This window comes from Doryrhamphus excisus, chromosome 9 (assembly GCF_030265055.1).
Source record: "Doryrhamphus excisus isolate RoL2022-K1 chromosome 9, RoL_Dexc_1.0, whole genome shotgun sequence".
In the NCBI taxonomy this organism is placed as follows: Eukaryota; Metazoa; Chordata; class Actinopteri; order Syngnathiformes; family Syngnathidae; genus Doryrhamphus; species Doryrhamphus excisus.
In genome coordinates this window covers 8411903-8428212 of record NC_080474.1, presented here as the reverse complement: position 1 = coordinate 8428212, position 16310 = coordinate 8411903, and the positions used below count along the sequence as shown (strand labels likewise).

The 16310-nt window shown below is 39.4% G+C and overlaps 1 protein-coding gene across 3 annotated transcripts in view; it reads right to left on the bottom strand.

Moving 5' to 3' along the window:
- ptpn4a (protein tyrosine phosphatase non-receptor type 4a) overlaps positions 1-16310 on the bottom strand; it is a 68910-nt gene that overhangs the window by 32267 nt on the left and 20333 nt on the right. For all 3 annotated transcript variants that reach the window (XR_009131609.1, XM_058081461.1, XM_058081462.1), the window contains exon 2: positions 9398-9552. Coding sequence is in view for 2 of the 3 variants with exons in the window: in XM_058081461.1 (XP_057937444.1) it covers positions 9398-9535 (138 nt within the window). In the remaining variant the exon portion in view is untranslated. The remainder of the gene's footprint in view (positions 1-9397; positions 9553-16310) is intronic.

The following is a 16310-nucleotide window of genomic DNA, read 5'->3' as shown; positions in this document are numbered from 1 at the left end:
AAAGCATGGTGCTGAAAAGACCATTTCCCCCCATACTTGTCTACCGCATTTAACTGTTCACTGATAAACATATTTATCAATATTACTCTCTCTCTGCACCATAACATGCCCAAAGAATGAAACTTATGATTACCTGAGGCATATTGTAGTATTGTGGAGCCTCTTAAAAAATCAAATCAAACAAAATACACACTGTGTGGCAACCATAACAAGGTAGTGACTACAGAGTGATGCAACCGGTTCCAGAGTTCTCCACAAAAGATTGAGGGTAAACAAACTACAGGAGAAACAAAAAATACAGACCGATCGAGATGAATTCTGAATATGGCTTCGTAGCAATAAATAGTATGTAGAACTTCTGGATTTGCATATCTTGATTTTGCATTTCCTCTACTCATGTGCTTTTGTACTCCTGTACTATTTCTGCTGTAAGCCTGGAATTTCACCTTGTGGGACTAATACATGCATATGTCTCATCTTAGCTACAGTACATATTTGAATCAGACACCCAACCTACTATTTTGAGAAGAATAATAAGCAAATCAAATTAGTTGTCTGACATCTTGGTTATTATATTGAATGTGTTTCCTAGACTAGTTTATTATTTGGTTATTTGGTCAGCAGCAGAGAGTACCAACCGTTCTTGCCAACCGTTTAGCCTGTTAGCTTTGGTAGCGAGTGAACACAGGTTACTAGAGAAGGGAAGTGTTACCAATCGATGTGTTACAACAGCCAGCCAATCCGAAAACAGAAGCGAATATGTTCATGGAGACGGGTTGTAGGCCCCCTGAAAGAATACTATAAGCTGACCAATCTCAGAGTCTATCCACATGAAAATGGTTTCAGGTCAAAGTCCAGGTCGACATTCTCCCAATGTTTTGTGGTCTTATTTTCCAAGATGACTCGTAGAAGTAATTCCACTTTGTCCTAAGTCTGAGATGAAACTGGAAGACGACAAACTTATGCGAATGCGTTCTTTCTCTTGCTATAGTTTGATGTGCTGTGGTTCTGTCTGCGTGTCTTTTTGCAGCGCCACACCAAGGTATGCCTTGTGTATTACACTATTTTCACCCAGTGATCCGCTCTGGATCAAACTATTTATTAATCAGGCACAGTGTGGATGCAAAAAATTTTCAACCCACCCCCAAAAAATGAAAAAATCATGTGAATTCATACATCTATCTGCAAGGATGTGTGCAAACTAAAATATAGCAAAGGGTAACAACAGCTACCTAGCTACCAACTGCCACCAACTGCCACCTGAGGGGGTAAAATATGTTCAAGATGCACCCAGTCTCTAAGGGTGCCACAATTTCAGCATATATGACACATGCGCTAACAACAGTCTGATTTCCGAACATGTGGGTTGCTGTTGTATGTTTACTATGCCCCTGTAGGTTACATACATGACCAGCAGTTAATTGATTGACACAGGCGTTCATAGCACATAATTCCATGAGAGAGGAGGAAGGGTGAGAGGATAAACTGTGGAAACAAGTGGAGCAGAAATTCACACCTGATCCTGCTGAAATCAAGTGTGAGTATGTAACTACGCCATCAGGGCTCACACTCACACACACTCACACACACACACTGCCCTACTGTGTTTGCGTCCACCACTCTCTTTTCCCCGCTGACACACTTTTACAGCCCAGTGCGTGAACATGCGTGAGTGTGTGAATGTATGTGCAAGGCACAAGCAGACTGATGGCTGACAGTCGGCTTGTTGATATGGCAGCCTCAAGAATCACCAGTCGTCTATTAGCCCTGTGTGTGTGTGTGTGTGTGTCTTGTTAAGTGGGAGTCAACTGACACTGTCTGACACATAGTGTGCCCTGCTCTTCATTTCTTTACTGTTCACTTCTCCATCACATGTGAATTCTTAAGAGAAGTACCCCTTAGTGTTCCATTTTGCATTGAGTATCGTAAATATTGTTTGTCTTGGAGAGGAATAAAGTGTTTAATAATCAGATATTGCTTATACAACCCCTGGCAAAAATTATGGAATCACCTTCATTCAGTTGTTTAATTTTGTAGGGAAAAAAAGCAGATGACAGAAAACTAAAGTCATTTAAAACTGCAACTTTCTGCCTTTAAGAAACACTAAAAGAAAAGAAAAAAAGTTGTGATAGTCAAAAACAAATTCTTTTTTAGATCAAGCCATAGGGAAAAAATATGGAATCACTCAATTCTGAGGAAAAAAAATATAGAATCATGAAAAACAAACAAACAAAAAACCCTCCAACACACCACCAATATTTTGTTGAACCACCTCTGGCTTTTATAACAGCTTGCCGTCTCTGAGGCATAGACTTTACGAGTGACAAACAGTGTTCTTCATCAATCTGACTCCAACTTTCTCTGATTGCTGTTGCCAGATCAGCTTTGCAGATTGGAGCCCTGTCGTGAACCATTTTCAAAGTTTCCACCACAAAGTTTCAATTGGATTGAGATCCGGACTATTTGCAGGCCATGACATTGACCTTATATGTCTTTCTTCAAGGAAAGTTTTCACAGTTTTTGCTCTATGGCAACATGCATTATCATCTTGAAAATGTCATCACCCCCAAACATCCTTTCAAATGATGGAATGAGAAAAATGTCCAACATGTCAACATAGACTTGTGCATTTATTGAAGATAAATGCCTTTACATGACATGATTTTACATGACATGCAGCCCCATTTCATCAGTGACTGTGGAAATTTGCAGGTTTTCTTCAGGCAGTCGTCTTCATAAATTGCTTTTCCTTAGCCCATTGTAATCTTGTTTTTTTCTGTTTAGGTGTTAATGATAGCTTTCGTTTAGCTTTTCTGTATGTAAATCCCATTTCCTTTAGGCGGTTTCTTACAGTTCGGTCACAGACATTGACTCCACTTTCTGCCCATTTGTTTTGCTGTGCATTTTCTGTTTTCAAGACATATTGCTTTCAGTTTTCTGTCTTGACGCTTTGATGTCTTCCTTGGTCTACCAGTATGCGTGCCTTTTACAACCTTCCCATGTTGTTTGTACTTGGTCCAGATTTTAGATGCAGCTGACTGTGAACAACCAACATCTTTTGCAACATTCTGTGATGATTTACCTTCTTTAAGGAGTTTGATCATCCTCTCCTTTGTTTCAATTGACATCTCGTGTGAGAGCCATGATTCATGTCAGTCCTCATGGTACAACAGCTCTACAAGGTGTGAGCACTCTTTCTAATTTGATGCATGTGTTTGTTTTGGAAATGAAAATTTACAGGGTGATTCCATAAATTTTTCCTCTGAATTGAGTGATTCCATATTTTTTTCCTACTGCTTGATCGAAAAAAGAATTTGTTCTTGACTGTCAAAACTTTTTTTCTTGGTTTCTTTTAGTGTTTCTTACAGCCAGAAAGTTGCAGTTTTAAATGACTTTAGTTTTGTGGCATGTCTGTAATCTGTTTTTTTTCTACAAAATAAAGGCTTCATTTCCTTCATAGGCACGTCAGTAACATCCACAATGTATAAAGTCAGATGTGCAGGTGCTCTGGCTCCTATTTTATTCCTCCTTCACAGGGAAACAGCATTGGAAGGAAAAGTGCAGAGGGAGAAAACAGTTGTGCATTGTCAAAGCAGAGGCGAGGACAGAAGCATGTCGACACATTCTTTCTGCTCCTTTTCCACAAGAACATACAAGAGCATCGTCTATATTTTGAAGAGCCGATGGCCTGAGAAAGCATGACATCATACAGAACACAAGGGAAAAATAAATAGCATGTAAAAAGACAGGGAGTGTGCACCAACACACACAATGAGAGAAAGTACAACGACAGCGAGTCATAGAGAAAAAGACAAAAGTGAGCAGCGAAGAGAAAAGACGAGATTGACGATGCGGCTGAATGAGACAAACACTCTTTGTGGTTCTCTTCATCAGTCCATCGAGATCACTGACAGCAATAGTGTCTGAACGTGTGAGAGCCGTGGTGACAGAGAACACCCGGACATTAAAAGCAAAAGGAGAAAAGATTATGACTGCACATTAGGGTTGGATTTTTTCTACTTATTCAACGAGCAAACCTCTAGTAGAAATACCAGAAAACTGAACTGACGACAAACAATATTGTTATTCTTTTTTATGTTTAAAGGGGACCAATTATGCTCATTTTTCAACCCTTTGCATTGAATTGTGGACTCCTATAGAGCAGCTACACACAATAACCTACACAGAAAACGTTTTACATTTTGCAGAATAAGCACACAACGGTCTGTTTTAATTTATTCCACCCACGCCCCGCGTCCGGGCACTCCGTTGTGGTTGGTCACACGCCCAAAGTGCTTCCTAACTACTGAACCATATAAGGAAATCCACCCCTCTGTGACATCAAAACGCCTTATAAAACCCAGTGTTTTGAGCCATCCCAAACTTCTTTCAGGGCTCACTTCCAAATGCGCAAACCTCATGCCAAAAGAAAATATATATATATATATATATATATATATATATATATATGGCAAGATACTGCAAATATTACATTATCAGTGCATGTGTTAATGCATAACAACAGCATGTACTGTATATCAAACGACAAAAAAAGAGTAAGCAATTTATTGCTTAAAATGAAAGGCTGTTCATCACCTGAGTATAAAATCGCAGCCATCAGGACTAGAGGTCTACACGGAGCGGCTGGGCCCCACGGCTGACCGGACTCCTCGGCTAACGGGGCGGGCAGGGCTGAAGAAATCTCAAGAACATGGCCACGGATGTGGCCACGGCTATGGAAAACTAATATAAAAAAATATTGATAGCCTCATTTGTTTCTTGAAAGGTCACCTATATTGTCCATAATCCTTCCTTATATCATCTTTTTCACACAATTTATACTATCTTGAGCTGAAAAGAGGTAATTTAATTTTTGCACTTGTTCGACCGCTGAAATCTCACCACGGCTGTGGACGGCTGTGGCTGTCGTGCCACGGCTGTGGGGCGGGGCGGCCAAGGAAAAGCACAGCCGTGTAGACCTCTAATCAGGACCCTCATGGGGGTTTTTCTCATCAGAAAACAAAACTTTCTTCAATGTCCCATGTTTTGTGCTTTTCCAAACAGACAATTTTTAGCATTGAAGGACACACGGCCTTTAAAGACATTTCCATTCTTAAAACCCTTCAATAGCAGATGCTGTCTGATGGTTATTGGAGTGCACTCGGCACCAGTATCGACCTTAATACGGGCTGAGAATTGTCCCGTGTCTTGACGGACAGCCAACTGGATCGTCCGTCCCTGGGCTGGTGACATTTTTTGAGTCTTCCATTTGACTTCTTTGTACCATAACCCTCAGGAACGGTGAAGAAGTTTAAATTGACTGTCTACTACTACGTTCAACATCAGCAGCAATGGCACGATGAGAGAAGCTTTACTTATGCAGCTCAACAATCTGACCATGTTCAACGAGAGAAAGCCATTGTGCCTTTGCCATCCAAGAGATCATGCTAACAGAAAATGACGTTCAATCCACAGTTTTTTTTTTTTTCTTTGTGATCTGAAACATTTGATCAGCTGATGAACAGCTTATTTTACTTTAAATGCTTGTTTTCAACAGATTGCTTACTCAAAACGTTTTGGTCTCACCCTTGTTGGATCTGGAGTGTATTGACTAACATTGGGATGACAATAAACTTTCAAAAGTTTGTGAAGTCAAAGCCACAGACCAAAACACAGTAGCTATTTGAAGTATTACCAAAACTGGATGTATATTTTGATCAGTTTTGAGCCTGCTTCTAAAATGGGTTAGTAGAGGAGGGTCATTCATCGACAAAGCTTTTTAAGTCCTATTTCAAGGTTGTCCCAACCACCACCGCCCCCCTTTCACCGCTGATGCTTCCGTTTCCATGACAATAAGTCAGTGCCTCTGGATTTTCACTCCCCACGAGAATGAAGGCTGGTCAGGGTTCGGATCAATAGAAGTATTGTTGCTCTCAGGGTGGCTGGTCTTTCCAGGAAGTTACTGCGGCTGCAAGGGTTTGATCAATGACACTGACAGAGACCGAGTCATTCATTCAGCTAGAGGCGGCCGGGCGGGCGGGGGGGTAGTTGTGAGCAGGAAGCAGAGCGGTCGAGGAGGATGATAATGCACGGTGACATTTATTTTCTACTTTGTGATACTGCTAAATTATTTTTACATGCAACTACATTGTGTTTGGCACATGCAATTTGTGATTTCATTCTCTCCCTCTAAAAAAGTTGGAAAAAGCTCAATAGCCAAAAGGCGTAGGACTGGTCTGAAAACACGCCTAAGAACCACCTGCAACAACAACGTGTGTGGGGGACATCACTGTCTCTGATATTTGAAAAATTGTGTGAGTCATAAAGGGGGTGTCCTTCTGTTGTAGCCATTGTAGAAAGAAACAAAAGGAGGAATTAAAGGAAACAAACAAGCACATCTAGTGAGATAGATGGCTAGGCTACAAATAAATCCTCCTAACTTTATGTAAACAGACCAACACAAATGAAGCCAGGTTGTGTCACTCCACAAAAATCAAAAGCGTAGGATGCGTGTAGGAAGGCAACCAGCCAAAATACATCCAGTAAATCTCAAGCAGCATAAGGAGATGCAGTATAGGGTAAGACTAAGGGAAGCAAGTAGTGAAAATGTTTATGATACAATGGGGAGATGTTGCCAGAGCAGACTCTTAATTTCATCCATTTTCTCTACCGCTTATCCTCACGAAGGCTGTGGGCATGCTGGACCCTATCCTAGCTGTCTTGGAGAGAGAGGCAGGGTACACCCTGGACTGGTGGCCAGCCAATCACAGGGCACATATAGACAAACAACCATTCACACTCACATTCATACCTATGGGCAATTTGGAGTTGCCAATTAACCTAGCATGTTTTTGGAATGAACTGAATTACATGGCTGCCTACATCTGTGAGTACCAGTAAAGCCTCAATACTCAGCCTCAGACGTGTATTGCTGTGCTATACACGTCTTTCAATGATGTATACTGCAGTTGCATCACAAACATCGGATTTATACTAATGAATTTGAATGTGAAAAAAAAATTGAATTGTACTGTTCACACTGACGTTGAAAAAAAATCACATACGTACAAAGACGCAACGAGATCGGAACAGACCTGCAGTGTGAACATAACCTTCAAGTTTCATACTTTGCACATTACTTTGTTCTTATATGGATATTTGTGCCACATAAAAAGGTGCAGCTTTGTATCGTTGCTGTTGTAGGACATGGGGGGTCCCATTCCAATATTGATAATGGGATATACTAGGTCTGATATCAGTAGAAACAAGTTAAGTCTTCCCTCGCTACATTGAGCTTCAAACATTGCTCCCTCGCTCTAGCCTGAGTTTTCAAAAATAAATTCATAATAATAATAACAATAATAATACTAATTGATCAGTTTCATGGTTTACTATGGCCAATTATAGTCAACACATTGAAAGTTATAGGCAGTATTCTGTCTGTACTAGGCATCAGTAATGAGACTTTCATGAGACTTTCCATGCATTAAGTCATGTGGGGGAAAAAAAAAGTTCTCCGATTCCATGTGGAAGTGGTAAGTTTTTGGCTCATTCTTCACCATAAAAATTACAAAGCTATTCGTCATAGGAAAAAATAAATAGAAGGCTAACTCGGTATATTGCTATGCTAAAAGTGTGTCACTTCAGAAAAGTGAAAATTCATCTATCACGGTCAGGAATGGAACCAATTAACAGCTCCTTCAACGATAGACTGTTTCACCCCAAGTGTGTGAAGGCGCGATATCGGAGGTCTTTTCTTCCTGCAGCTGTTAGACCGTACAACCAGCACTGCTCGCAATAGACGTCTACACTGCTATGTACATCTGTGCAATACTTTTATATCCAGTATATTTATTCTATAGATCCATTCTCTGTGCAGTACTTGATGAAGTTCCATGTGCAATATTCTTAATGCTTCATATTTAATTCACTAGGAAGATCCCATAGTGTATATATTGGTCATATATCTCATTCATATTTCATATTTCACTCGCTAAATGTACTGCAAAAAGGGGTAGTAAGGATAATTCATAATGCCGCCTACAGAGTAACTCCTTATTTCTAAATAAGGCTAAAATAGCTAAAAAAGCTAAGCTAAAATAATGCATAAGGCTAAAAATAACCAATTACCTAAAAATGTCATCCAATACTTCTCTACAAGAGAGGAGAAATATGATCTCAGGGAAGAACTAAATTTGAAACACTTATAACACATATGCTAGGACTATGTTAAAAAGCCATAGCATTTCAGTATGTGGAATCAAACTATGGAATGGATTGGTAAGGATCTCAAACAATGCCCAACGATAAGCCAATTCAAGAAACAATACAAGCAGTTGATGTTTGCTAAATACAAGGATGAAGAGTCTTGAACCAGTCATGATGTGCTATATATATCACCAGTATATTGACACTTACTATGGTACCCATTATGTCATTGGATGGTCATATCACCTCGTACTTCGGTACGAGGTACATTATTAAAAAAAAACAAAAAAAACAAACCTTAAACTGTATTATGGAAAGCAGGAAGTGAACAAATGTAACAGTTACTGATTGTAAAAGTACCAGATGGAGGGGTAGGATTTAATAAGCTTTGCTTCTTCCTACTCCTTTTGGACATGTGGAACTGTGAACTGATTCTGTGATGCACTCAATTAATTTGATGCATGTTCAAATGAAATAAAACCATTACCATTACCATAACCATATAATCTTGGAAACTGTATTGTATATAATCCTGGGTAAAACTGTTAAACTGTTCTTAGTTTAGGCTGTTTATACTGTTTATTTTGAAATGTTTAACTGGTTCTGTCCCCTTTGCTGCTGTGCAATGTAAATTTCCCCACTGAGAGACGAATAAAGGTACATCTAATCTAATCTAAATTGAAAATGAGTGTTTCCTATCAGTACACTTTTTGTTGTTGTTTAGTGAGCAATATCACTTGAGCAAAACCTTTAAATAAAAAAGTAGAATAAATAATACAAGCGTATATGATTAGTGCTTAGTGCTTAGTTATCTGATTGGATTGATATCGGTATCAGCCGATACTCAAGGCTATCGGTATCGGAAAGGAAAAATGTGTCCTAGAAAAACACTAACAGGGAGGGGACATGTTAAAATAGTTGAACACTGATCAATAATTTTGGAATATTATATTGTCGAGACAAAATGTTGACAAGAAACTCGGCACTTTTTCGAGAAATAGCATTACATATTGCTGTATTAGTCTTATTTGTGAGCCGTATCCAGCGGCATCACAGTAAAAGGAGAATGAATGTAGTCATTACGTAAGAGTGAGGGAAGAGATGCTGCCAATATTGTTAAGAAAGCAAATATTGAGCATCTCTATAAAGACAAAAACCGGAATGATCTGAATGAAAGACAAATACTTACGCTGACTTTAAAAGCCTGGACGGTGTTGTCCAGTAGCAATACGTTGCACACAACCTGTGTGTGGTGCCTGTCTCGCTCCAGCTCCGTCGCCCGGACATTGTAGGATCTGCCAGCAGGCAAGCGGAAGCGCGCGCTCATCACGCTCCTACCAGGGTCTGCAAAGTAAAAAAAACACCAGGAAGGAGGAACAAGCGATGAGTGAAAAACATGCCATTTAAAAGAATTTGTGAACAAACATTCTTTACAGTAAAGTCCATTAAGTACATTATGGCAGGCTGACAGTGAGATTCGAATAAAGCAGCATCTATACGGGATTTTTATGTGCCTTTCCCTCACACTGCAACATAACTAGGCTAAGAATGTACAGTACAAGTAAGGACTTGCAGCAAATGAAGTGCTTCATGTCTAAAGAATGTCACTCTGAGTCCCAAAACAGCAGATTCCCTCAGAGGGAATGTGGAAAATACACAGCCAGCAAGTACGACAGAACTTCGCTAGAGGCAGCTTTCGTATCACAACTATGGGGAGCAACTTAAATACCAAATATGATCACATTCCTCCAATTTGACAAAGCAAATGTAGTGCGACGTTGCAGTACAAGAACAAAAATGGTGAGCAATAGATCAAAATATTCTCTCTTCATTCAACATCTTTATCCAGAGAGTTTGACTTCTTAAATAGCATTTTAGCGCTGCTGCAATTTCATGTTAGCCAGCTCATCACTGGAGATAAATCATTCTTCAGAACATCGGATATATACACAGCAAAGCACAGCCCTTCATCGAACCAAAGTTTACACTGAAAATCATCGCATACTCAACTACAGTTTCAAAAAGGTCAGACGAAAACAACAGAGGCAATTTTCCCATAAGAAATAATGTAAATCCATTTAAGTCATCCCAGACACCCAAATGTATTTACAAAAACACATTTTATAGAGAATAAGTCTAGTTTTAGATGCGGAAGACAAGCAAAATAAATCTGATTGACAAATGCATGGTACTTTATCGCTGATACAGACTTTCTGTACATTCTGGCAAGATCAAATTTGATAGAGTTTCTCATCTTTATGAAATTGCTGGCACTCGCAACTTTCTGTGGCTCCATGGCGTGTTGTTTAGCTAAAATGCAGACAGCGAGTGTGGTCTTTGTTTGGGCAATCAATTTCACAGAACGACAGTACAGGGCAAACAGACCAGTGTGTCATGTACAATATGACTGTACAGAAACCGAGGCAATGTACAGAAATTTGGCAAAAATATTTCCTGAAAACCTAATCATACATAAACTGGGGCGTACGGAACACAGGTTTAACTGTATAATTAAAGGGTTTAAAAGGCAGCAACTAGCAAATACATCGAAATGAACCTAAATTGAAAAAGAATGGGAGGTTGGTTGGAAGCAAAAGAGCTCTGCCAGGACGTGCAAACAATTCCTGCTCTCCAAATTAAAATTCATGATAGTATGAATGCGAATGAAAGGAATACAGTTGTTACAGATAGCCATTGAATATATATGCGCTCATCATTCACTACATTGATTTACAGAGATTGTGGCCGGAGGTGCAAAATATTTTTGGACATTTGTGTAACTGGACGGTCAAATTCCGGGATTGATCGCCCCAAGCAAGGTCTGCCAGGGCAAGTCCAGTCAAATGCCCCAGTTTTTGTATGATATCCTTTTGTGATTCTTTCAGTTGTTGTGCGCGGTTTTGTTTATCGTATGATATTGCAGATTTCATTTTACCCTTTGATATGTTGAATCTTGTGGTGTTGATAAAGATGTGGACGGACAAAGCTCCCAGCATTGCTTGTTTATTCACCCATCTTGGTTTACACACCTAACACCAAAACTCACAGTACTTTGTTTTCACAAGGCAATTTCATCCTGTAAGGCAAGTTCCTTATATAGCCTCTAGGCCCGGCAACCTTTTGGAGCCAGGCAAGAACCAGAAATAAGGTGTCTTGTTCGGCATCCCTAAGGCGACGTAATCATCACTAACAAAAGCTCTGCCAAAACCTTGGGAATGTAAGCCAAAAACACACATGAAAAAGGGGTATTTGAGGTCAGGGCTCTGAAGGTTTTCCACACCAAACTCATCAATCATGGATTTATGTATGCATGTTTGCAAGGTTCATAGACAAAGAGCATTTTGAGTGAACCTTTCCAGTATAAAGGTGGATGATTAAATTGTATTATTACATGTTTTTTGCCTTTTCTATTTATCTCCTTCATAGGTGATCCATCATTACCAGAGGCATACTGTATGATATCCCCATAAGAGTCATGGCCCTGTCGTCAGGAGCTGCTTTGCTCTGTCCAAAGGGCTGTGTGAGCATATTAGTGTTTGTATTAAGGATCGACCGATACATCGGCCGGCCAATATATCGGGCCAATATTTGCGTTCTTTACTTGAATCGGCATCGGCCAATAAGGCATGTGGGTTTGCCGATGTATTTTTCCGCTGCATGATTTACAGACGGGCAGCTCTGTGTTGCTGGAGGACCCTGCAACACACGCAATCGCGGTACCCCTCCCACACTGCAAGAGTGGTGAATCACAACGAGGGTACGTTTTCCAGTGCCAAGTGCATGGGCTGAGGTTAAGGTTATAGAACTTAAACTACGACAGAAATGTTTTGCACATGATTGAATATTTATTCCTTTTAAAGTTGATAATGCTGTTTAAATGTGAGTTTAAGAAAGCTGATTCCTACTGTGTTCAGTGTTTACATTTCAATAAATATTTGTTTAAACTTGAGACCTGTGATATTTGTTATCATTGTCATTTTTTCATGTAAATTGAGGGAGCAAAAGCAGATGGAAAAAAATCGGCATCGGCATCAGCTCGAAAAAAAAACATATCGGTCGATCCCTAGTTTGTATGCATGCTGAATGGTCCATGTTAGCTGCTTGTGATGCACATCCTTGCAGCATCCCCTCCCCCCATAGCGCTCAGAAGAAAGACTATACATCCATCAGTACGTTTAAATACACTCAAACCAAAAAGAATTATTGCATCAATTGGTTTGAAAACTACCTTTATTAGATTGGGTTATTCATTCATTCATTCATTTTCTACCGCCTATCCTCACGAGGGTCGCGGGGGGTGCTGGAGCCTATCTCAGCTGTCTTCGGGCGAGAGGTGGGGTACACCCTGGACTGGTGGCCAGCCAATCACAGGGCACATATAGACAAACAACCATTCACACTCACATTCATACCTATGGACAATTTGGCCAATTAACCTAGCATGTTTTTGGAATGGGGGGGGGAAACTGGAGTACCCGGAGAAAACCCACGTATGCACGGAGAGAACATGCAAACTCCACACAGAGATGGCCGAGGGTGGAATTGAACTCGGGTCTCCTAGCTGTGCTAACCACTCGTCCGCCGTGCAATACCAGGATTATGTGACTGGAAACCAGTTCCCTCTTGCATGTACACATATTAATCAGGCCAAACTTTCAACGCATGCGTCAGTTAACAACGTTACATTAATGAGACAAAACCAGGGGAACCGTTTACACCAAATTCAAGATAAACAGGTTGAAATAAGTCAAAGTGCAGTCAAACCTCCATTGTTCGACAACGCAGTTAGGAAAGAGTTTGTTCAGAGACTGTGATTTAATTGGAGTAGTAGTGTAAGTCGGAACTTAAACTAAATTTACCCCTAAGTGATATTTGGTTTTGATTTTGTCGAAACTCACTTTGTGGAAAAAATAATTATTGGGTTGAATATATATATATTCAACCCAAATATATGGGCATATGAGTTTTTGCTTCATATCGACCAAAACTAGTCTGAATATACAAAAAAACAAAGACATAGCCTGAAAATACTCTGAATTTGACATTGTGCGTCAATGCAGACGTCAGCTCTTTTAGCAATAATTGAGATAATTCAAGTACCTCGATTACAAAATATAATCTATTTTTTCCGCTTTGAGAAATCGCTCGCATCAACAACGCACTTAAGTCACCCATGCAGATCAGGAGGAGGAGGGAGTGTGTGTTTGAAGAAGTGGTAAGATTAAAGAGGCTCGAGAAAGCGACAAGGCAATGAAAGAGAAGGAAAACAAAATGTAAAAAAAAAAAAACGGGAAAAAAAAACCCAGAAAATGTGGCTAAAGAGGAAGTAGAACACCATGACATGTATCTGTTGTATCCGCGGCACCACTGTATCGCCGTTGCCACCGTGTTGCAACAATGAAATCCCAGCATGAAACACCTGCTCAGGGCGGCTGACGGATCAATAATTCTACAGTAAGATGTACACACCTTTCACAATTGCCACCCATAACATTTTGTGTAGATTGTGTGGATTGCAGCAACTCCAACGCAGAAATGTGATTTTTCTCATTTTACTTGTTTGTCAATTTATTATTACGTGACCATTGGTGTCATTGGCTTAAGCTTTTGTTGTGTTACCTTGATCCAAAATAAATGTCTGTGTCTATTGTATCTGGTTCCAAACACATGAACTGAACTATTGAATAAACATTTACCAACGAGACAGCAACTTAAGTAAAAGCTGTCATTTAGTGTTTATGAAATGAATACAATTTCATTTAAATGTAATCTGAAATGTTTTTTTTTGTCTTGTGAATTTATCATTATTGCTCTTTAACCAAGAAAAAATGTTTTTCCCAATCACGAGAGTCAACAAAATTTTCAGTGGAACACTCGATGACTAAAATATTAGCTGCAGCCCTAGTGGAATCCGCAGTTTACATTTAATGAGGTGTACCATTTTGTGGGTGTTTGGTCAAAGTACATGTTTTGGATGTAGCAAAATGAATTTGGTGCAGAATGAGGTGTTATACTTCGGGGAATCAAGGCAGGTGAAAAGTTCCAACGTTTTGTGCTACTTTACGTCATTGTCTTGTCAATTTATCCAGGCCAGCCAAATTATTGAATTCATTTTTATTTACGGTGTGGTTAATTGATTTCTTGATTATCTTGACAGGCTTAGATGGCGGAAAAATTATCCATTTATATTTACTGGGTGATTAATTTATTTATTATTGTCCCAGGCTTAGTGCCATGACAGTTTTTTTCCTGAACAGTAGGAAAAATGACCATGCCTTACGTCTATCCCTGTGGTTGTCCTGCAAAAATGTCTACCTTCATGATATTACTGTCCCAGTCTAGTGTGGAAAGATACTTCTACTCCCAGATTTCCTTGGAACTGTACACAGAATCCATGTCCCGTCAAGGATTCATGAGCATTCATAATCTTTATCCTTAACGATTCTCCTGACAGTCGAGCGATTGAGACTAAAAGTGTGGCTAATAGTGGTGGCCGCGTCTCTTCTCTCTGAGCATTATGATGTTCATTGGCTTTCCTTTTCTTTGGTGCACTGCCACTTGGGAGACATGCGCTGAAACTAGTTCTCTAGCAAGTTCAAAGGGTGTCCCAATTGTTTACCTTTTTCAATTCCAATTCGATACAGATATTACAGCCTTGAATATTATCCTACCAATATCAATACGATATCTGCCAAATCATACATACTTTTATCACTTTTTTATTTTGTAGTGCAGAATGTTGAAAATGCATGATGAAGTGATATTAAAGACAACAACGATCTGCAGCATAAGGTCTGAGGAAAAATGGAACATTGTTGCTTCGTTAAGCATGTAGGGCAGGGGTCTCAAACACGCGGCCCGCGGGTCAAATGTGGCCCGCAGGACACTAGTTTGAGGCCCCCGCCTTGATATGAAAGTTTAATGTTAGTGCGGCCCGCGCAAGTTTGATATGGATGCTGTATGGTATCATGTACCCAGAAAAAATTATTACGTTTGATTAATGTTCATGTTAAAGGTTAAATAACTGTTAATAGTTATCCTCCCTATCCGTGTGGAAGTGGCAAGTTTTTGGCTATTTAAGTTTAAAGTAAATAACTTGAAGGCTACCGTTTATGTTGCTAGCTCTCTAGTTTGCGAGTTAGCATGTGTCTCAAGACCCTGCAGTTGCGCAATATGTTGTAAATAAAAAGAGTATAAATGTGACTATAGTCATGTTTTGTCATGTCTACAGGGCTCTAATAATGCTTTGTTAATTTTAATCTGAAAAAAATCATTTGTCTACCCACCAACTATATGTGGTTTCTTAAGTTTTTATTATTTGCCGTTTTATTGTTATTATTATTTTTATTTATTACTGATTGATTGATTTTCTTTATTCTTGATTTGTTTATTTATTTTTCATCTTATTTTGTGTAGAAAAATAAAAAGTAAGATATTTGAGAACAGTGGAATGTTTTATCAGAGCTTTTCTTGTAGAAAATCGAAACCAAAGCAAAGTTTATTCATTTTTCTGTTTTTAATAAATGCGTTTTTTTGTTGTTGTTGTTTTTTTTGGAAAACCTGATGCGGCCCAGTCTCGCCCATACCCTAGCTCCAGTGGCCCCCAAGTAAATTGAGTTTGAGACCCCTGATGTAGGGTATGGAGGCTAGACATAATAAATCGAGGTTGGAGGTGCTCAATTAAGCTTTTAAACCCAATTTTAACCACCACCGACAAGCTGCTTCTCTTTTCTGTTACAGCTAATGACTTCCTGTCATCCAGTGAGTTTTTCCTGTGTAACACCACTTCAAATGTGTGATAAGTTAGGTTGTATTAAACTTCCCTGGTTCTGTGCTACCACAGGGAACTGGTTCATGTCTTTTTCTGACAAAAAAATACACACAGCATGCTTGTATCAGAGTGCCAATATGAGAGGTTTTAGATGCAGGCCAATATAATCAATACTCATACCCCCTGTCAATATCAGATTGAGGAAAATCAAGTTTTTAATGAATTTATGTACAGAAATTGTATTGAACATGCAGTTGACAGTTGGCAGGTGTGAAATTTAAATGCAAATGTGAGCATTCTTTCAGTGTCATCAAAATTTCCAGTTTGCCAG